The following is a 21,288-nucleotide window of genomic DNA, read 5'->3' on the forward strand; positions in this document are numbered from 1 at the left end:
AACCTAGAGGAGCTTCGCAACCCCTCACAACCACTGTGATCCGAATAAAAGTTTTCCCTTCCCTCAACAACCCCTCAAGCATTTGTTTTAAAGATTTTATTTTAAAATCATCTCTACACCCAAGACATGGCTTGAACTCACAACACCAAGATCAAGAGTCACATGCTCTACCACCTCAGCCAGCCAGGCACCCCAGAACCCTTCACGCTTTTTAGAACCGTGGTTAGTAACTTGGGGGCGGGGGAGGGAGAGGCCCCTTCGAGAACACTGGAAGCCATGGATTTTTTTTCCCCTCTCAAAAACAGGGCACAGGCAAATACAGTATTTTGCCTAAGATTTTAGGATCTCATGTTCTACTTGACTCCCCGCTCTAGAACTTCCAAGGCTTAGGTACGTTCGTGGGTGAGCAAAAAAAGCGGGAGAGAAAAGCAGAGCCCCACTCTAGAACCTGTTTCCCTTCTCCGGCTCACGACTCACATTCCTCCGCCCCAGTCCTGCTGTGCGGCCTCCGCTGGCCGCCGAGGCCCTAGTCTCCCGCTCCAACTATTCCAACCATCCTCGGAAGGGTGGGGCGCTCGGCTCTTGGGTCCCCCTCGGTTGCCCCCCTTCCCCACCATCGGTCTCCCCTTCTGCCCCGGTCCCTCCTTTTCTGGGGTGGGGCCAGCCAATGGCCGATGAGACTCCGGGGTTTGGCCCGGGAGCCTGGGAGCTCACCGACTCCCCGCCCCACAGTTCTGGCCACCGTCCCGGTGCGCACGGACGTGGCTCGAGTTTCCTCGGCTCTCCGCTGTTTCTCGCTTTCCCCCCTCCCGCTCTTCCTCCTCTCCTGGGCTTCAGCTCCAGCTCCACCCGGCCGGCCCCGCACGGCTCCGGCTAGCCATGGAGGACACCCAGCTCCATATCATCGAGCAGCCGCTTCCCGGGTACCCCGATGTCGGGGACCCGGGGTCCTCCCCCATGGGGGCGCCAGCGGCGGAGGAGCCGTCAGGGGCCGGCTCTGAGGAGCTGATCAAGTCGGACCAGGTGAACGGCGTGCTGGTGCTGAGCCTTCTGGACAAAATCATCGGCGCCGTCGACCAGATCCAGCTGACCCAAGCCCAGCTGGAGGAACGGCAGGCGGAGATGGAGGGTGCCGTGCAGAGCATCCAGGGCGAGCTGAGCAAGCTGGGCAAGGCACACGCCACCACCAGCAACACCGTGAGCAAGTTGCTGGAGAAGGTGCGCAAGGTCAGCGTCAACGTGAAGACCGTGCGCGGCAGCCTGGAGCGCCAGGCCGGCCAGATCAAGAAGCTAGAGGTCAACGAGGCCGAGCTGCTGAGGCGCCGCAACTTTAAAGTCATGATCTATCAGGTGAGCTGGCGGGGTGGACCGCGCCCGGCCAGCGGTCTCCGGGGCTTGGGGTGGGGGGACCTGCCCGCGGTGCGGCGCTCCCGCCAGGCTGGCGTGGCTTGAGGGACCCACCCTCCTTTCGGCGAGCGCTGCTGGAGTGGAGTGGGGTGGGGTGGGGTGGGGCGGGGCGGGGCGGGCGGCGGATTCCTGGAGCGCGCGGAGGGGCGCGCTCTGGACCCCACGCCTCACGGAACCCCCTCCCTCTGGTGACAAACTCGCAAAAAAGTTAGGGGGCAGAACTCGAGGACGCTCCCCCTCGCAGACCGTTCCCAACTCAGCTCTGTGAAGTCTTCCTACTTGGCGGAGGTTTGGGGGAAAGCCAGGGGTCCCTCACGGCCGGTGGGCCCGCTGTAAGCGGACACTGGCGGCGCGGCCCGGGTTTGGGGCCTCCGGCGCTGCCCGCCCGATATAGCGGGTGATTCAGGGCTCAGGCACGCACCGGCGGGGGCTGCGCCAGGCGAGGGACGCGACCGCCTGCACACGCCCCCGGACCCGCATGGGCCTCGGCTGCCCACGCGCCCCCGCACTGTCATCTGCCCCTGGCCTCCGGGCACTTTCAGGCCCTTGGGGATACCGGCAGCGCTCCCGAGCCCTCCCTGCCAGATGGAAGTAGGCGCGGGGGTGGGGGGCGGTTGGGAGGGAGCGGGGTGCGACGTGAGGAGTGCAAGAGGCCTTGGGGGGGGGCAGAGTTGACAGTCCCTGCCGGGTCTGGCGATCTAGGCGCGGAGAATCACCCTGCTGGCCTGCGGGACCGCGGAGGCGCAGGCGGACAGGCGGGAGGAGGCTGGCGCACGCCAGGCTCCGCCCAGACCGCTTGTTGCTTCCTCTCCCCGTTTTGCCCACCCGGATAAAAATGACACTTTTGTTATCATAACCGCAAACAAACCTGGAAATCTCAGTGTTGTTGGTCCTCTCCACTCCCCCCTCCCCAGTCCCATTAGAAGTGGCTCTGAGCAGAGGGCTTGGTGATCTTTGGTCGGGTGGGAATGTGCCCAGCCTCTCCTGCTGTTTCCGGGGGGGCCTGGTTGACGTTCCCACCCCAAGGAGGTGTGATCCTGGGGGTGAAGGGGTTAGTCTATGCTCCCTCTGCCCCTTCCTGTCCTTACGGAAGGGAATGGGAAGAAAACAAAGGCTAGATTTCCCACAGCCTCTAGGTGAGAGAACCTGTCAGGGAGCTGTGGTTTCCCTGACTGCACCAGGGCCTGGTCAAGCTGGGTTCTGAGAGACTAGCTGGGATTCAGTGAGGTCCTTGGCTGGGTCTCTCTAGGAGGAGCTAAGAGAGATGCAGATAAGGACAAGTGTTTGGGAACAGAAGACACAGGGAGATGGGTGAGCATGTACCCATCTGAGGAGATGGTGGTGGGACAGAGACAGAAGTGGTGCTCTCCCCCTCCCTCCAATGCCCATGGGCTTCTCCCAAGTGGTACTAGAAGCTCCCCCAACAGCCCATATAGCACTATCTGGTAGAAAATATCTAGAGCTGTTTCCACTCAATCTAACTGCTTGGAGGGGTGTGTGAGAGATTTTTAAAAGAGATCTGATTAGCCCCTGGGGGGTGGGAGGTGTTACTGAGGAAAGAAGAACACCCAGAGGTCTTGGACAGCCAGCCAGCTCTTTTCTCCACAGCCCGGTGTATCAGAGGGTCGCCATGAAGAGCTTGGATAGGTTTGCCCTCCTCACTCTAAATATCCCAGACCGTAGAACGTGGGAAAGTTCTCAGCCTCGAGGTGAACCTATGTCAAAGGTGGAGATGCTGAGATGCGTACTGAGGGAGAAACACTCCTGTGCAGAGGCCAATGGCATCTCTGTTACCCCCCCCCCACCAGCAGCTGGCAGGAATCTGTACATCGTGTGTCTGTGGGGGTGGGGGTGGGGTCTAATCACAGGGTGGCTTTGACTGCATCTATACTAAACCAGGGCCAATAGGTGGCAGAAGGTAGAGGTAGGAAGAATGGCTCAAGCTGGAGACCCTGAGTCCCTAAACCACAGGGCAAATAACTAATAAGTAACAAGGTTCCAACCTGGAGAGGCGCTCAGTGGTAAGGAAAAGATTCTAGCAACAAGGGTGGGGCTCAGGGAAGCAGCACTTCCCTGAGGGGCAGAGCAGATGTCCAGGTAGGGGGCGAGGGCGTAGGGTACTCAACTGCTAAAGGAAAAGCAGAGGCTGCTCCTCTCTGAGGTCTGCAGGCCTGGGAAGAGAATGAGGTAAAAATAGCTCTGCGCCTTGGCAGACCTAATAGGGAAGATTGGGGGCGGCAGCAGGCTGGGGGGTAGGATGCTTGGGTGGCCAGGCAGAAAGAGAGAGACTTGGACAGAGGCCTCCTGGGAGAGTGTGAGTTCTCCAGAGTTGGAGCAAGGGAGAGGACGCTGTATTCCCCACTGCAGATGTCGGAGGTGATGATGTGGCAATAGGGGCAGGGTGGAAGGGAGAATGAAAGGCGGGGAAGGCCCAAACCGTGGGATCAGGTCATCTGCCCCCCCATACCTTTTTCCTGGAGGGATAAGGGGGGGATCCCTTGTGTGGCCTCACCCCATATTCAAGGTACTGCTAAGACTTAATGATTTCATAGGTTCCCCCTCCACCACCCCCCATGAAATTCAGCACCTCCCACCCCAGGATACCAGAACCTTGAACCCACTTCTGAGTCATTACTGTCCTCTGGCATTTCCCTATCTCCGTAACAAAAACTAGCAGTTTGGCATCCCATCCTATCAGGTGACACCTAACTAGGCAACAGCTAGTGAAGGAGAAGAATGAAATCTACTAGTAGGTAAGGGTCGGTGGACTGAGAACTGCTGGGAAGATCAGACGGATCATGGGCACTGCACAAACAGGAGGGGCCGTGATCATTAAAGATCCAATTCTTCATATAACAATTTGGATATTATTAGTGTTCTTTTAGAATGCAGAAAAGGGGGGCTAAAATGGAAATAAACATTTTCTGGAACAGTTTTGATGAGACAGTGATCTACACAAAGACCCATCAGACCTGTTCCAAGTGCTTGAGAATAGGACCAGGAAGCGTTTAAGGGATTAAGGGCTTCACAGGCTTTAAAAATGAGGGCACCAAGGCTGGAATGAGGGCTTGCTGGCTTTTCCTCCCTAAATCTTAACCTCACCCGTATGGCTCTTTCCTGGACTCAAGGCAAATCAGGGCTCTCTTATTCCAGAACTTTTGTCTCCAAATATTCCAATGTGGGGCACTTGTCCCTCTCATCCCCTAAGCCTAGTGGCCATGGAAAGAGTGCTTACCACATCCTTCCTCTAAGAAGCTGAGTTTTTCCTGGTCACTGGATCCAAAGCAGGGAGGATATTTTTAGGGGTAATCCAAAGACCAAAGGAAATAATACTCCTCCCTCTGATTTTTTTTTAATAAAGTCTGACTATTGTAAAGGTCAAAATCAAAAAGGGATACAATGGCACAGAGTAAGCAATTGATAGAGAGAAGCGAGAGGATACTGTTGCTAGGCAACCAACTTCAGAGATGAGTAGTGGTTTGTTCCATTCCATCGAAGCATACCATTGTGAATATTTCATTATTCTGCCATTACAGATTTTTTGAGCTGGAAGATGCTTCAGAGATAATCAACTTCAGCTCCTTCATTCTATAGCTGGGGAAGTGGAGGCCCAGAGAGGGGAAGTTACCTGCCTACTGTCCACTCAAGTTAGTAGGGGTCAAAGCTGGGGCCAGAACCCAGGTGTACCCCTTCTTCTGCTATATTCTCTGCTCCCCACTTCCTCCTTCCATTTCCAGGCTCTGCAGCAGAAATCAGTGTGGAGGTTATTCCAACAGAGGGTTAGTTCTGGCTCCTTCATTCTCTAAGGGAGATAGCTGCATGGTCCTGGCACTGGGGCCGCTGTGTGTCCGCTGTGTGTGCGTGTGTGTGTACGTATGCAGGTGCAATCAACATTGCTAAGAGTGGCTAAGGTTGGTGGCCAAAAGCTGCTCAGCCTCCTAGTACTGAAGCAAAGGCAATGACCAATGACAGTGGACCAATGACAGTGGGAGGGAGAGGAGGGGTATGGAGGGTAAGTCGTAGAGCTCCCTGGCCAGGATAGGTATCCCCTGGCATGGACTTTGCCTCTGGCTATCAGAGGACCATGCTAGCTTTCTCCTTGGCCTCCCTTCTCCTTGTACTCCACAGGGCAGGTTGGCACCTGCTACTTTGTGTTTTTGTGGCTGCAGGCTTTTACCCACCACTGCTATCGCTGGAGTCTGGTAGTGCCCCTAACCATCCCTCTCCCTGACTTCTCATGATGGTCCAAAGCCAGAGTGTTAGCTCAGCCCCTCAGGAGGCAGAATGGGAGCTGCTGCTAGCTCTTCCAGGATACAGGCCCACCTGTCATAAAAAGAGCTTGTTTTTTGTTCCTGATTTCTCTGTGCATCTTGGTGTCTGATATCCCAGGTGTGGGTAGGGGGAGGGGTGGCAAGGGAGGCAAGACGTGGGGACGTGGCCAGAGGGAAACAGCCAGGATGCCCCTCTTCCACGCCTCTCCCTCTCCTTATCCTGGGCGGCACCCAGTGCCCACCCTGCCCTGGGGAAATAATGAGAAATGGAATCAGCAGCATAGGACTCTGAAGACAGTGGAGTTGTTTGCCTACTTGCCTTCTTTTTCACTCATCAGAGCCTCACCAGCTAGAGTCAATAACTGACCTCTTGGAGAGCTCCTTCTGCATCCAGCAGCCTCTTACTCCCTCACTCCAGCCCTTAACAGGATCATCCCATGACCATGGCTGGGTAGGGATAGAAGGCAGGAGGCTAAGGATAGGAGTGGGGAAGATTCTAGAGGGAAGAAGACAGGGGCTCTGTTTAAACTGTTTAACACGGGCCTGGGTTTGTCCCACTTTCAACCCCAGTGCCCTCTTGATGAAGCATTTAAAATATGGTTCCTTTCCAGCCTACATGCTGTACTCCCTTTCCCCTACTCACCAACTCCAATTCTGCATGCCCACTAAGGCCTCTTTCTCTCAACTCCATCCATACCCATCTCAAGCCCCATTTAAACCCTTTTCCTCATCTTAGCCCAAGAAGAAGCTGAAAGCACCCTCTGACCTGGCCACACCCAAGATCGTGCCTTTTGACCTTCTGCCTGAGACTGAGCCCTTTGACCTGAAGCCTGAGACAGTGCCTGAGCTCCCACCCTTTGACCAGACGCCTAGGACACTGCCCTATTACCCAGAGCCTGTGCCTCTGCCCACCCCAGAGAAGCCGACGGCCGGTGGGGGTGCTTAGGGTCTCCTGGGTGACACGGAGCTGTGGGCATGGAGTGTCACTCCAGTCCACCATCAGCTCCCTGCTTAGTGGTGGTGGTGTCGGTATGGCAGGCCTCTTCCAAGCCCTGGGTGGGCGGCAGGTATTGTGAAAACACTCTCGCATTATGCAGAGTTCAGGCGAATGTGGTGTGTGCAATGGGGTGGGAGGTGAAGGGACGGGGCCCTCCCCTACCTCTTGGTTTCTGTCTTAATAGTAAACGCTCCCAGCACCACACTGGGGCTGCACCCAGTGTGCCCTGCATGAAATTGCATGAAACTGCGCCATGGCATCTGATTCTCCTTCCCCGTCCCCTTTTGACTCCTCCTCAGGGACAGGCCAGTTTGACTCAAAGCTTCTTTGGACAGGGCCCTCATGAGGCCCAGGCCTGGGGTCTGTTCGGTGCCCTGTCCACCCCCTCCCTGTAGCTGAGGAAAACATTTACACTTATTTTTTCCATTTTTTTTTGGAAAATGTTTTGCAAAGGGATCCCTTATGTTTGCCAGATCCTGCCTTGGGCGGGGCACCCAAAAGCTGCCAGCTCAGAGAGGCCGGAAGGGGGGACATTTTGGCTGGCTCTGGTGTGGATCCTCTGGCTTCCCTATAGCACAAAAGGGTTTCCTCAACTTCTTTTTTTTTTTTTTTCCATAATCGTCCCCCTAAGGCGTCCTTTTAGATGTTTTTTTCCCTGACGGTCCCGTCCTCCATAAAATTTTAATAGTACAGATATACTATGTATCTGTGCTACAAACTATTGTAGTATCTAAAATCACCTCTCCCCTCAAGAATTAATTTCCACCCTTTTGGGGGCAACATTAACTCTGTTGAGAGTTCTGCTCTAGCAGGAAGGACCCTCTGCCTCTGGTGTCTCTCACCCCTTGTCTCGGCAATCTAAAGTATCAATCCTGAGTTTCTAGGACTTTCCCTCTTTTCTACCTCTCCCCGTCTCGCACCCTCTTCTAACTTACTCTCTGAGCAGATCCTGGGTCTCTGAATGCCCTCTCCAAAGTCTTCTCTGGCTATTCCCGGGCAGTAGTTGGGGACAGAGCTCTAAGTCAAGAGAGGCTCCCGGGGTGCCTGACTGGCTCAGTCAGTAGAGGATGTGACTCTTGATCTTGGGGTCATGAGTTCGAGCCTCACGTTGAGTATAGAACTTTAAAAAGAAAGAAAGAAAGAAAGAAAGACTCCTTAGAGTTGTATGACATTGTCCCTTCTCCCTGACAAATGTGAAGTGCCTGGCCAAGGGCTAGGCACATAGTAGGTGCTTGATTAAATTATAATCATATTAAAATCTTCCTCCTAGACCAGAGGATCTTCAGTTTATAAGCAGGGTTGGGCAGTGGAGTGGAAGGGGCGGGAAGCCTCGCTGGGACTCCTGAAACTCATCTTGGACTGATGCCTGCCTGGGCTGGAGAACTGTGTGTGCTTGGTGGGGGGCAGGGGAAGCTGTGCATGCTTTTGCTCAGACCTGGTCATTAAAGATACTCTGGAAACCGAGCCTGTTGGGAGTGGTGGTTTTGTTTAATAAAAATGTGAAAACAGAACAAGGAGAGCCCTCCCTCCTTGCCACCCCCTGAGGCCCCTCCTTTGCTGTAGGAGCTCTGCCAGGGCAGTAGGGGTGGGACAAGGGTGCCTGGCCATTGTGCCCAGGTTGGGGGAGGTGCTTTGGAATTGTGTTGGTGGTTGTTGTAGCAACAAGCTGATGGGGTGGGCCCAAGACAGCACTTCAAGCCTATGAGTCATAGGGGAAACCTGGCTTGGAAAGGGGGAGAAAAGAGAAAATCCATTAATGGAGGGGAAAAAAAGCTAAAATCATAGTAGTATATCCTCTGCAGAGCCAGTCTACTGGACATTGTCCAGGGACTTAGGTCAAGTTATTTCTTCCCCCATCCCCTGACCTTCCACCAAGGCAGCTCCTCTGGTGTAAGCCATCACTCTGGGGGAAACCTACAATGAATGGGGTTAATATATTTCCACAGACCTTTCTGGACTGGGAGAGACACCTCTAAATCCAGGAATAAACCTCCCTTCACTGGGATTGTTCCCTGATGTTCTATTTGAGACCTTTCATCAGGAATTAGGAAGATGGGATTGGCTACATGAGGTCTGCAACTCTGTCCCTAGCCCTGTTCACTTCCAAGCTCAGCTGGCAAACACCTTTAATCTAGGAAGCCAGAGGCCAGGAAAACCAGTCAGCTCAGCCTGGGGGGCGGGGGGGTGGAGCAGGGATGCTGGGGGTGGGGCAGGGAGACAATGTCAATTTGTTTTCCAGCAGCTGGGACTGTTTCCTGACTATTCCCCGCCCATCACCATAATCCTTCCCTACCCCATCCACATTGTCTGAGTTTAGTGAAAGGAGGGGTTCTCTACAACCCTTTGGTGGAGCATGTGTGGGGTTTTAGTCAGAGAGGCTGTGAAGGAGATCAGAGCTGAAATTTTTGATACTGGGGCTACAGGTAAATGCTGGGCGGAGAGGGATGAAGAGGTAGCAGAGAGTTTAGAACATGGAAAGTCCTAAAATGGTGTGTACAAGGACTCGAGTAGCAGGCAGAAAGAAGTGACTGTAAAAAGGAAACCTAAAGGGTACAACTGGAAATAAGAAGGAATGTTAACAGAGGTTGGGACCCTCTTACACTCAACAAGAAAAACAACCCCTTCAACTCCTCTGTGAGTGATAAGAGGCAGAGGGATGGACAGAATGACAGTACTAAGCCAGCTATGGCAGGTGGAGACTACAAGTCCCAGCATGCCCTGAGGCCAGATCACCTTGCCTGCTGGGAGGTGTAGTTGAATAATGAGAGCTTGAAGTGGCTTGATGCCCAGCAGTGCTGGTGCCCAGTCTGGGAGAAGAGGTGGAGCCAGCATTCTGTCTTTGTCCTTGCTAATGCTATTGACAGGGAGGGAAGGAAGTTGGGAGGGGGTGTTCCTAAGTTTCAGTGTAAACCAGGAAACTCTGGGGGGATGTGGATGGGAGGGAAGAGGAAAGAGGTTGGGGGATGGGGGAGGAATTTCTGTAGCAGGTGGTGCTGAGATACCAAGTGGACAATGTGTGTGTGTGTGTGTGTGTGTGTGTGTGTGTGTGTGTGTATGTGCGTGTGTGTGTATGAGAGGGGTCAACTCTCATTTGCCTCATTTTTCTCGGATGGGATTTTTTTAAAAATTCTGGGAAACAATCTTCAGAAAACCCTTTGAAAAACTACTGTTTCTCATTCCTTCATCTGAAGTCCCTAAAGAGAGTCTGGGCCAAAGAGATCCGGGTTTATGTTTATGTTCTTGGATATGCCCCCTTTCCCTTTCTGCTCAGCCTCCCCTACCTTCTTGTGGGGGGTGATCCTGAGATTCTGAAATGTTGGCCCAGGGTAGGATCTTGGAAAATCTTCCCAGAATGGAAAACAGTGCTGGTGCTAGGTTCTCCCAGGGGAAGAGGGAAGTACTGGCTCTGAGCTCCAGATCTCAGGGAATTTGGGACCACTACCCGATTCCTGGCCCCTTAAGCTCCGGTCTGGGGGAAAAAACAATGGACAAAGTAATCTCTCCCTTCCATTCCAAGCCTGGGAAGTCAGAACCAGAATAAATGTCCATGCTGGGGAGAAAACACGCTCTTGGCTACCAGCCAGCTTCTTCCTCTTTCCTCTCTCAATTTCTACGTGGGGGAGAATGACCACTGCTGGAGCAAATCAGTAATGAGGTCAAGGGTGGGGGAGCACAGGCTCAGCACGGCTCTCCTTCCCTAAGACTGGTTCTGAAATTATTTGAAGTCTGGGAAAGGCACTTCCTTTATCTTGCCTTCAAGCTACCCTAGCTGCGGGGTAGCTCACTGGCTGTGAGCTCACTCCCCTACCCCCACCCCTCAAAGGCTTCCCAAATCCCTTTGCATTTTGGCCTGGCTAGAGCAGTGCAAGACTTAGTGCACCAGAGGGCGCTCTGCCCATTTCCAAAGTTAAATTGTGTTGCCTGCGACGCAAGGGGTAAGGGTAGTTTAAAGTAAGATGCGTGCGGGGCGCCTGGGTGGCACGCCTGGGTGGCACAGCGGTTAAGCCTCTGCCTTCGGCTCAGGGCGTGATCCCGGCGTTATGGGATCGAGCCCCACATCAGGCCCCTCTGCTGGGAGCCTGCTTCTTCCTCTCCCACTTGTGTTCCCTCTCTCGCTGGCTGTTTAAATAAATAAAATCTTCAAAAAAAAAAAAAAAGTAAGATGCGTGGATATATGCGTGTAGGACAAGTTTGGGGGCTGCAGAGATATTGAACCTAAGTGCAATGACACTACAGGCCAGTCTTCCACCACCGAGCTTCTCGGTTCCCTCCTCGCCCTGTCTGTATAGTTACCATTCATTCAACACATATTTACTGGGCGCCCATGCCGTATTCAGCTCGGTACCAAGGCTCTGGGGCTACACCGGTGAAGGAGTCGGGCCGATGTCACGGTTACCACGTACGCCCCAGAATCACCACCATCCTGCCTCGGGTTCGCCCAGTGTCCTCCAGGTCCCCGCCCAGCCCTCCGCTCTGCCCCTCACCTCTTCGCTCTGCTCTCCCTTTAGGACGAAGTGAAACTGCCGGCCAAAGTGAGCATCGGCAAGTCGCTGAAAGAGGCGGAGGCGCTGCCGGAGAAGGAGGGCGACGAGCTGGGCGAGGGCGAGCGGCCGGAGGAGGACGCGGCCGCGCTCGAGCTGTCGTCCGACGAGGCGGTGGAGGTGGAGGAGGTCATCGAGGAGTCGCGCGCCGAGCGCATCAAGCGCAGCGGCCTGCGGCGCGTGGACGACTTTAAGAAGGCCTTCTCCAAGGAGAAGATGGAGAAGACCAAGGTGCGCACCCGCGAAAACCTGGAGAAGACCCGCCTCAAGACCAAGGAGAACCTGGAGAAGACGCGGCACACGCTCGAGAAGCGCATGAATAAGCTGGGCACGCGCCTCGTCCCCGCCGAGCGGCGCGAGAAGCTCAAGACCTCGCGAGACAAGCTGCGCAAGTCCTTCACGCCCGACCACGTGGTCTACGCGCGCTCCAAGACAGCGGTCTACAAGGTGCCGCCCTTCACCTTCCACGTCAAGAAGATCCGCGAGGGCGAGGTGGAGGTGCTGAAGGCCACCGAGATGGTGGAGGTGGGCGCCGACGACGACGAGGGCGGCGCGGAGCGCGGCGAGGCGGCCGACCTGCTGCGCGGGAGCAGCCCCGACGTGCACACGCTGCTGGAGATCACCGAGGAGTCGGATGCCGTGCTGGTGGACAAGAGTGACAGCGACTGAGCTAACGCGGGGCTCTGCCCGGGAGGCCGCGCCACCCTGCCCCGCCTCTCCCCGCCCCCTCCCCATGCCTTTCCCTCTGGAACTTTCTCTTTCTCGCATTCTCTCTCTCGGCCCCACGAGGACTGAGACGTTTCTAAATTGACAACACCGCCTCTCCAGGAGCACCCCTCCAAGTCTTACAGCTGTTAAGATGGGAGAGGGAGGCAGCCTCCACCATGGATAGCCCCAGTTTGGGCCTAGTCTGGGTGGGAATGGAGAGGGGAGTGATCCGTGTCCTGGTCGTCCAAGTCAGGGATCTTAAAGGAAATTGCTGTCATTTCCATGGTTGCCCCACCACAATTTGGGGTAGGCTACCTTCCCCGCAACCTCCACCTCACACTTGGACCCAGCCGCTGTCATTCCTGCTCACTGAGCTCTTCTTTCTCATCCTGATCTCTGGAGGCTTCAAAGTCAAAATTACCATAAAAGGAAAGAGTGAATCCTGAAGAGGACCCTTGCCCACATGAGAGGCCCCATACTGGAAGGACTTGAAAGCAGCTTTTGGGAGAGCCTGGGGCAGTCGGGGGAAGAGGGCAGAGCGAGCCGTGACCCTGGAATGAGAGTCTAGCACGGGTTGTATCTGTAAAGGGTCCCAACAAGGAAGACTGTAGCCAAGCAGAGCCCTGGGGAAGGAGGGGGTGGTGTAGGGAACACTTAACATGTTTATGCATCTGCAAGAGCAGCACATGGCTATGGCTTTGGGAAGGAGAATGGGAAATAGTAGAAAGTGGAAATGATTAAGAGAGGAGAATTCTCCTCAGCAGCATGAGAAACACAGGGCAAGCATCCCATCTTAGTGGGGTTCTCAGAGGACAGTGGGACAATTTTCAGAATAAGGAGGGAGGACAGTGAGAAAGCGATGATCAAAAGAGGAGAGAGGTAAGACTCATCCCAATCCCTTAACTGAGATCTGAATAGTGCCACTTGTGGCAGCCCATTTCTCAAGTCCAGAAAATGAGGGTTCCAGAAGGGGGCAGCACCAGACTGCAGAGAGCTGGGAGGTAGGATGGAGGCGCACTGGTGTTAATGGCCAGGCCACCAAGCTGAGAGCTGGAGGCGAGATGGCGAAAGTGTATGGAGCAACCCGGCCTTGGCTCACTCCTAGTAGTTTCTTCTCAAGATCCTTCCCTAGAGCTAGTATCATAAAGCTGCAAAACTTGCCAAGACCTCTTTGCCTTTGTGGGTTCCTCTCCTGAATTGCTGGGGATGACAGGGATCCTGCTTCCAGTCCTGTTGTCCACTGACAGGTTCTCCTCAGGACACTTCAGTCCCCCCTATTCCTCTCCAGTAAAGGCGACTTGTCAGAAGCAAAGACAACTCCTTCCCCTTCAAGCACAGCCCAGAGAGGAGGATTGAAGGCTTCTTTCTCCTCCCCCACCTCCTCTGCTTTATCTTCCCTGCTTTGCTTTTTAGAGTTGCAGCTAATTGTTTAAAGGGGTGGAGGGAGGGAGCTGGGGACACAAACTTTTTTTTTTTTATAATACAAAGCTTTGCTTCTCCTGCCCCTCCCCCGCCTTTTCTTGGTTCCCTTCTCTCTTCTGAATGGTTGGAGACTCTTCAGCTGAGGGAGGATGGGGATTGTGGGACAAGGTCCCTTGGTGCTGATGGGCTGAAGGGGCCTGAGTTGTGGGCAGATACAGTTTCCTGTGGGCTCCTGGGAGCCTGTCATGTTGCTGTGTCCTGGTAAGCAGCCTGACCAATAAACCTGCTTTTCTTAAAGGATCTGTGCTGGATTGTATTCTCCAAAGGCAGGCTGAGTTACAGAGGATAGGAGAGAACCAGGGAGGGAAAGAGGGAGAGAACGGTTGGTTTAAACCTGCCTCGGGCCTGGGATGGGAAGTGGGAGTGGGGTATTATTATCATCCCCATTATAGAGATGAAGAAACACAGAGTGACTTGTCTGAAGTACTCGGTAAGTGGCAGAGCTGGGATTCTAAGCCAGGCAGCCTGGCTCCACAGTCTAACTGTTTAAAGAGTCTGTAACCCTCTACTGTCTGGATCCACTTCTCTGCTGTCAAGGTGTTAACCCTCCAGACACACTGTTAACTCTACTCAGTTTGAGCTTCCTTTAAGTCTGCTCTTCTGAATCAGAATCAGGCCCAGAGAAGGCAGCCTGGGAAGGGGAAAAGTCAGAGACCCTGACTCAGAGGGCTGAACGTCATAGAGAAAGGATTCCAGTACATGTCATATGTGCCAGTCATAGCCACACAGCATAGTTAATTCTCCCCATAATCCTGGGATGGGCACCTATTTCGCCTTGTCTATGTAGCCTCTTTTCCCCTTTGAGCAAGCAGCCTGCCCTACCTGTCCACAGCTCTGGATTTCCTAGGGCAATGGACTCAAGTCCTCATGTGGGTTCTGCCTGTATATCGGAATCACCCTAATGAAAACAGTGTCATTTCTGGGGCTCCATCCCAGTCTTCTGCCACGACTCAAACAAGCTGAGTCCTTCCTCTTGAGCCATGCATTCCCCTTCGACCCCCCCCCCCCGCCCCTGCCACCAGCGACAAGCACAGCAGAGTTTGGAGTTCTAAATCTCCCAGAAAGGGTTGGCTTCCCACCAAAAGAAATGAAAACTGATGCCGAAAATTCAGAGCTTGGGAGCCAGGCAACTTCCCTCCTGCCAAGAGAGGATCCTTCTTCCTCTGGGATCCAGCTGTACAGTTGTGAGAAGCACAGAATGATGTCAGGGTCCCAGCTGTGGAGTAACAAGGCCAAGGGAAACCAGGAAAAGTCCTGGGATACCAGGCCATCATTTACTTTTCTTATCCACAGTAAGGCACCTGACACACACACACTCCTTTTCCTCTACAAGCCATGCCCCTCACTGGTCCACCACATTTTCAGTACCAGCACAACGACTTTGCTGTGCCTTCCCTACCCAGTTTTATTCTGGGTACCACTTTGTTAAGAACAGTCCTAATTCTCTGAAAAAGCCACATTTCTGCTGGCCCCTGCTCCATGGCATTCCTTCTCTACACCTAAGTGTGGGGCCGCGGCTTCCCTGGAATCAGAAATTACTCTTTTTCCTCTTCTCTTGCTGCTTGAGGGGAGAGGGAGGGCTGGTCTTAGGACTGATGAGATAGTCAACTGCCTACCAGTAGGATTTGATGTCATTCCAAGGTCCCACAGCTACAAAGCATCTTTCCCACAAACTAGTCCTGAACTTGCCCACCCATGATCAGCATTATTTCCATGACAATAAACTAGGGGTATTGTCTTCTCAAAGAGTCCCATCAAATGTGACCTGGGATCTAAGGAAATTCCGCTATAGCCTCAGATTGAGTTTATCAGGTCTCTAAATGGTACCTCCAAAGCCCTAAGAGGTAACTTTCTATTGGGGTCAGAAGAAAACAGCTGCCGCCAGTCTCAGACTGTTCCAGACCCTCTTCTGCTCCCACCTGGAGTATTTGAATGGAATTTAGATCCTCTTTCCAATCCATTCCCCACATTACTGCCAGATAGAGCTAGAGATAGAAGATCTAGAGAGACAGATTTATTTTATTTTATTTTATTTTATTTTATTTTATTTTATTTTATTTTATTTTATTTTATTTTATTATGTTATGTTATGTTAGTCACCATACAGTGCATCGTTAGTGTTTGATGTAGTGTTCCGTGATTCACTGTTTGCCTATAACACCCAGTGCTCCATGCAATACGTGCCCTCCTTAATACCCATCACCGGGCTAGCCCATCCCCCTCCCCCCTCCCCTCTGAAACCCTGTTTGTTTCCCAGAGTCCATAGTCTGTCATGGTTCGTCTCCCCCTTTAATTTCCCCCCTTCATTTTTTCCTTCCTTCTCCTAATGTCCTCCTTGCTATTCCTTATGTTCCACATGTAAGTGAAACCATGTGATAATTGTCTTTCTCTGCTTGACTTATGATACTGATATTTTTTAAAGAAAACACAACTGACAGTTTAAATGCCTTCCTTTGACCAAAGGGTTAAACTTAGTGACGTGGCTCACAAGATCCCTTAAGAATCTGGTCCCTGCCCTAGTTCTTACTGTTCTTCAACATGCTCTTTATGGAGTTTGCTGGCCAGAAATGGCCCACACATTTTCAAGCCTGTGGGCCCTTGCTCAGGCTGTTCCTTCTCTATGGAATGGCCTCCCCCTTCTCACCTCCCCTCTGAAACCAATCTTTTCCCCAGCTCCACTCCAGCCATACTAACCATTCCCTTCTCAGGGCTCCCATAGACTTTATGTCAATAAACACTTGTTGAATCAATGAATGAATGACAAGATTCTTTCTATTGTGTCATAAACTCACCTCAAACTGGTTTCATCAGAAGCAAAACAAAACAACAACCAGGGGCGCCTGGCTGACTCAGTTGGTAGAGCATTCAAGTCTTGATCTCAGGGTCGCAGGTTCAAACCCCACGTTGGTTATAAAGATTACTTAAAAAACATAAAAAATAGGGGCACCTGGGTGGCTCAGTCAGTTAAACATCCAACTGGTGATTTCGGCTCAGGTCACGATGTCATGATGGGTCAGGGGACTGAGCCCTGTGGCACACTCAGCAGGGAGTCTGCTTGAGATTCTCTCCCTCTGCCCCTCCCCTCACTTGTGTATACACATTCTCTCTCTCCTCTTTCTCTTTCCACTCTCCCTCTATCTCTTTGAAATAAATAAACAAATCTTAAAAAAACAAAAGAATGAAAAAAAGAAAAGCTGAAAACAAATACAGAAGGAATTAATGTAATAAAAAATTCCTGGTAATAGGTCCAAGGGTGTCTGGATGCAAATTCTGATGTAGTATCATTGGGAGTTTATCTCTCCTTCTATTTTCTCTTTTCCGTTGTGTTTGTTTGATTAATAATCAGATTTTCCCCATGGGTTGGCAAAGACGACCATCAATAACTATAGGCTTGTGGCTTAACAGCTAAACAACCCCAGTTAAGAGGGTTTCTTTCCAAATCCTTCCAGCCAGAATTGCAGATATGATGTCCATTGGCCCTAAAGGTCAGAGATAGGTCATAAATCCGAATTACTGTGCCTCTGACCACATCTAGGTTATGTATGACTTCTAGAATCATAGAATAGAGAGCGAAGGAAGGCTGATTTCCCAAACGAAAATTGGGTTGCTGTTGTCAACAGAAAGGGGAGAGGATGATGGGCAGACAAAACAACAGATGTTCTTTCCCACTGATCTGTTTGTGATACTGTGCTAAGAGCCAAGAGACGGAAAAAAGACAACATATCTAGCTCTTGATTTTAAAGGGTTTGCAATTACTGGGAAAAGCAGATGTACAAAACAGCTCCAGGAGAGGACTGTAAGAGAGGTAAAGCAAAATACAAAGGCAGTACACTAGAGAGGGATTAATCCTGCTCGAGGAATATGGGGACATATAAAGGAGGAAGGGGGCTTCTACGTTGCACTCCTAAACGTGGGTAGGATTTCAAATTGATGTTGCTGGAGGGCTGAGATAGCATTTTACATGATTTTTGTGTCACCAGAGCCTAATGGTGTCTCAAATATTGCAGTGGTTAATGCTTATTTGGTTGGAAATATAAGAAAAAGACATTGGCCATAAAGGGATAAAGGAACCTACATTGGAAGGCTGCCAAGATATCCCACGGACTCCAAGGAATCGCTGAACAGCTAAGGTAGGAAGAATAGGAACCAGGGGGATCTCCAGGGACTTCTGAGAGGAAGTTGATAGATAGCCTTCTCTAACATGCTGACATTAATGGAACTCAGCCCTAAGGGCTCCCAGGCACTGTGCCTCTCAGTTTTAAAGTCAGGATTCCTGGTACAGAGAATCTGATTAAGGCAGTTAACATCAGTGTTCACCCTGGATTTAATAATCTATGGCCAGAAGGACAGGATTATGTAATACAGATGTGGCTGCAAGGACCCATTCCAGCGTAGGATTGCAGAGTGGGGAGAGGAGCAATTCCCGGGAAAGAAGGATTTGTTGAGAGCCAGGCAGGACCCAAGAGGTATCTACTAACATGGTAGGTATTCAATAAAGGTAATTGAATGAAAGCAGTGATGTGGGACAGGGAAAATTCTCCAGGCAAAGGGGACAGAGTGCGGAAAGGCAGAGGCAGGAAAACTGAAGGCATGATCGAGGAACAGTTAATAGAATTATGGAATGTGGGAACTAAAAAGGGTTTTAGTTTATAGATGAGGCAACAGAAGGTGTCATTTTACAGAGGACATTGCTGCGGACCCAGGAGAGAAAGTAATTTATCTGCACCTAATAAGACTCAGCACAAAAGAATTTTCAGAAGAGAGGTGGTCCTTGAAGTGCTAGGAATAGATACGTTTGCCAAGGGAGGGAATCAGGGGGAGAAGAGGATGGAATTTAGAATTAAAGGCAGGAGTGCCCACCTTTAGGAGATCGTGGGGATTGGAAGGGGGGAGCAGCAAAGTGGACCGTGGGTGGTCAGAGGTGGGGAAGGACATCCCGCTGGGTGCAGGGCACTTTCATAAACATTATCTCAGGTAATTCTGATTGGTATTGGATGTCCCTCTGCTCTTAAAAGCCCCTGCCCTTTCCCTCCAGGGCTGTGTCTCCGCTGGGTGACCGTGATGCCTGCCCCTGCCCACAGCTGCCTTGTCAAGGATGGAGATCTTGTCCTTTCTGGGCCAATGAAATCCTCTCTGCCAGCGATTCAGAATTTTGATCTGACAGCCACAGAGACTGAACACTTTCCCCAACAGCTTCAAGTCCTTACAAAGGATGGGTAGAGCTTGAGTGAGATGTTTACAGAGACTCCCTCTGGTGAGATTCCTGAAGTTGCCCTTCCCAGGGTGTGGTTGTTCAACTCTTTATTGGAATTTGGGAGAGATCCCGGTTTCCTTCCAACGAGTCTCCCTGATTTTGCAATTAAAAAAAAAAAATTGCATGGGGCGCCTGGGTGGCTCAGTCGTTAAGCGTCTGCCTTGGGCTCAGGGCCTGATCCCAGGGTCCTGGGATTGAGCCCTGCATCGGGCTCCCTGCTCTGCTGGGAGCCTGGTTCTTCCTCTTTCACTCCCCCTGCTTGTGTTCCCTCTCTCTCTGGCTGTCTCTCTCTTGGGCTGTCTCTCTCTCTGTGTCAAATAAATAAATAAATAAATAAATAAATAAATAAATAAATAAATAAAATCTTTTTAAAAAATTGCATAGATAATGATAGCTAACATCTATTGAGGGGCTGCTGTGAGCCAGGTGCTGTATTGAATGCTCGGCAGGTTATCTCATCTAATCTTCACAACGACCTTTGAGGGAGGTGGTCTCATAGTTCCTATTTCATTGAGAAGGAAACCGAGGCTCAGAGACGTCGCACAACTGGCCCAGGGTCACACGGCTGCATAGGTGGGGTGGCTGAGGAGAGGACCCTGCCAGGATCAGGCTTTTATCAGCCATACTTCACAGTTAACTTGAGGTTATCGTCTGATTAAAGACATTTTAATGCAAACTAATCAAAGTCAGAATTCTGTTCTCCATTTGAAGATGTGGGTGCTGAGACTCAGGGAGGGGAAGGAACTTGGCCAGGGCTGCACAGTTCATTCTGTGTCAAAGCCAGGATTCAAACCCAGCATGTCTCACTTCAGCCCCATCAGCTTTGTAGTTAATGCAGTGGCTTCTATTGACATCTACAATGGTCAAAGGAGGAAAGAAGGTCTAGGAGACAGCAGGGGAAATGATTGACAGTACCACACTCTACAGCCATGTTAAATAAAATGACGAGAAGAAGACTTTAGCTTTGATGAGGATATCTCTGGTGGCCTTCAAGAGCACTGTCCTATGGAGAAAAAGGACAGAAGCCACCTTGGTAGAACAAGTGGAGGTGAGGAAATGGGGGCCATCATGGGAAGGGGGGGTAACTTGAAGGTCAAAATAGGAAAGAAGGAATATCTTCAGAGACAGAAGAGAAGAATAAGGAGAGGAGAATTGATAAAACTCAGAGAGGGGAAGGATGGTACCAAGAGCACTTCTACTCATTCACTAAGTATCTAAAGAACACCTACGATGTGCGCAGCACTAGGGAGACAAGGGAGCAGCAAACAGGTAAGATTCATTTTCCTGGAACTGACAGATAAGAAACTTCATGCAGTTAAATACAATGAGAATGGTAAGAGTTCACAGGAAACAGCACATAAAGATAGCTATTAACACACTGGGAGCAACTGTCAGTGGGGGTAGTTACACAACACAGTTACACCTGCTTCTCTGAGCAGGTGAGACCAGTAGGGTGAGAAGGAACTACCATGTGCCAAAGCTAGAGAAGGAAAAAGAATGGCATGTGCAAAGGCCCTGCGGTGGAAAACGGACTAGCTGGGATTTAGCGGGCAGGAGGGAGGTTGGTGGGATAGGCCGGGCCTTGACGGGATAAGAAAAAGGAGAACGGTTTTATCCTAAGCCCCATGGGAAGCCACTGAAGGGACAGAATGACATGGTATGAAAGATGTTTTAAGCAGCATAGGAAAAGAGCTTTGCCTTGAAAATATTGAGGAGGGAGGACTGTACTTCAGACAGGAGGAAGGAGAGACGCTCTTCTCTATTATTTTAGTGATGGGGGAGTTGGGCAGGTCTGGTGAGCCTCTCTGTTGCTGAGCCCCACAGGGGTCCCATCATACACACAAGCTGTCCCTTGCTCCCTTTGGTCACCACGGTGACCCATTTGTCACCCCCAAGATGCTTCTCCAAATCTCTTCTTTGCCATGTCTTCTTGATTTAGAGTTTAACTGCCAATCCCTCCAGGGAAGAGAGAGTAAATAAAGTTTCTAGAACCTTACAAAATCTGAGCAGTCTCAATTCCTGATCTAGCTTACAGTTCCTGAGTCTCTCTGAAATGATAAATAGAAACTTATCCTACTTACTTATTGCTATGTAACAAACCACCCCAAAACCAGTTTAAGACAATGACAACGTTTATTTTGCTCATTAATTTGTAATCTGTGTCAGGCTCAGCAAAAATGGTTCACCTCTGCTGCTCTTGGCCTCTGTTGGGGTGGCTTGAAAAGCTGGGGGCTGGAATCATCTGGGGGCTGGCTCCAGTCACCATGGATGCTTGCTGTCCAAGGGGCCTTAGCTGGACTGTTAGCCAGAACACCTGCATGGTGCCTCCATATATAGCTTGGGCTTCCTCAAACTGTTCCCAGGGTGAGTGTCCCAAGGGTGAGTCATGTGGAAGCTGTATCGTGTTTTATGGCCTCACCTCAGAAGTCATGCAGCATCATTTCCACTGTATTCTATTTATTAGAGGTGAGTTACCAAGGGAGTGCATTCAGACTCTGCCTTTAAATGGGAGAAGTATCAAAGAACTTGCAGACATGTTGATAAACCGCTACAGTCCATGGCATGGACCCTGGTTTATTCACTTGCTGGGCAGAAGGTGGGCACCTTATCTTTCCCCTCCTTTAGACT

The 21,288-nt window shown here is 51.4% G+C and overlaps 1 protein-coding gene across 1 annotated transcript; it reads left to right on the plus strand.

The window, feature by feature from the left end:
- Positions 1-718: 718 nt before the first annotated feature.
- Positions 719-13,643, plus strand: CAVIN1 (caveolae associated protein 1). The gene is made up of 2 exons (XM_045781661.2): positions 719-1,350; positions 11,184-13,643. Exons 1-2 carry the CDS (start codon positions 880-882, stop codon positions 11,883-11,885), a joined length of 1,173 nt encoding a protein of 390 aa, XP_045637617.1. The 5' UTR covers positions 719-879; the 3' UTR covers positions 11,886-13,643.
- Positions 13,644-21,288: the final 7,645 nt, after the last annotated feature.

Source organism: Ursus americanus, chromosome 23, assembly GCF_024610735.1.
Source record: "Ursus americanus isolate L20-20 chromosome 23, mUrsAme1.1.p, whole genome shotgun sequence".
Lineage (NCBI taxonomy): Eukaryota > Metazoa > Chordata > Mammalia > Carnivora > Ursidae > Ursus > Ursus americanus.

Excerpts from the sequence above, each read along its gene's own strand:
- CAVIN1 (XM_045781661.2), top strand. The coding sequence starts at position 880 with ATGGAGGACACCCAGCTCCATATCATCGAGCAGCCGCTTCCCGGGTAC. Across the intron at positions 1,351-11,183 it reads TTAAAGTCATGATCTATCAG|GACGAAGTGAAACTGCCGGC; the intron begins GTGAGCTGGCGG and ends CTCTCCCTTTAG.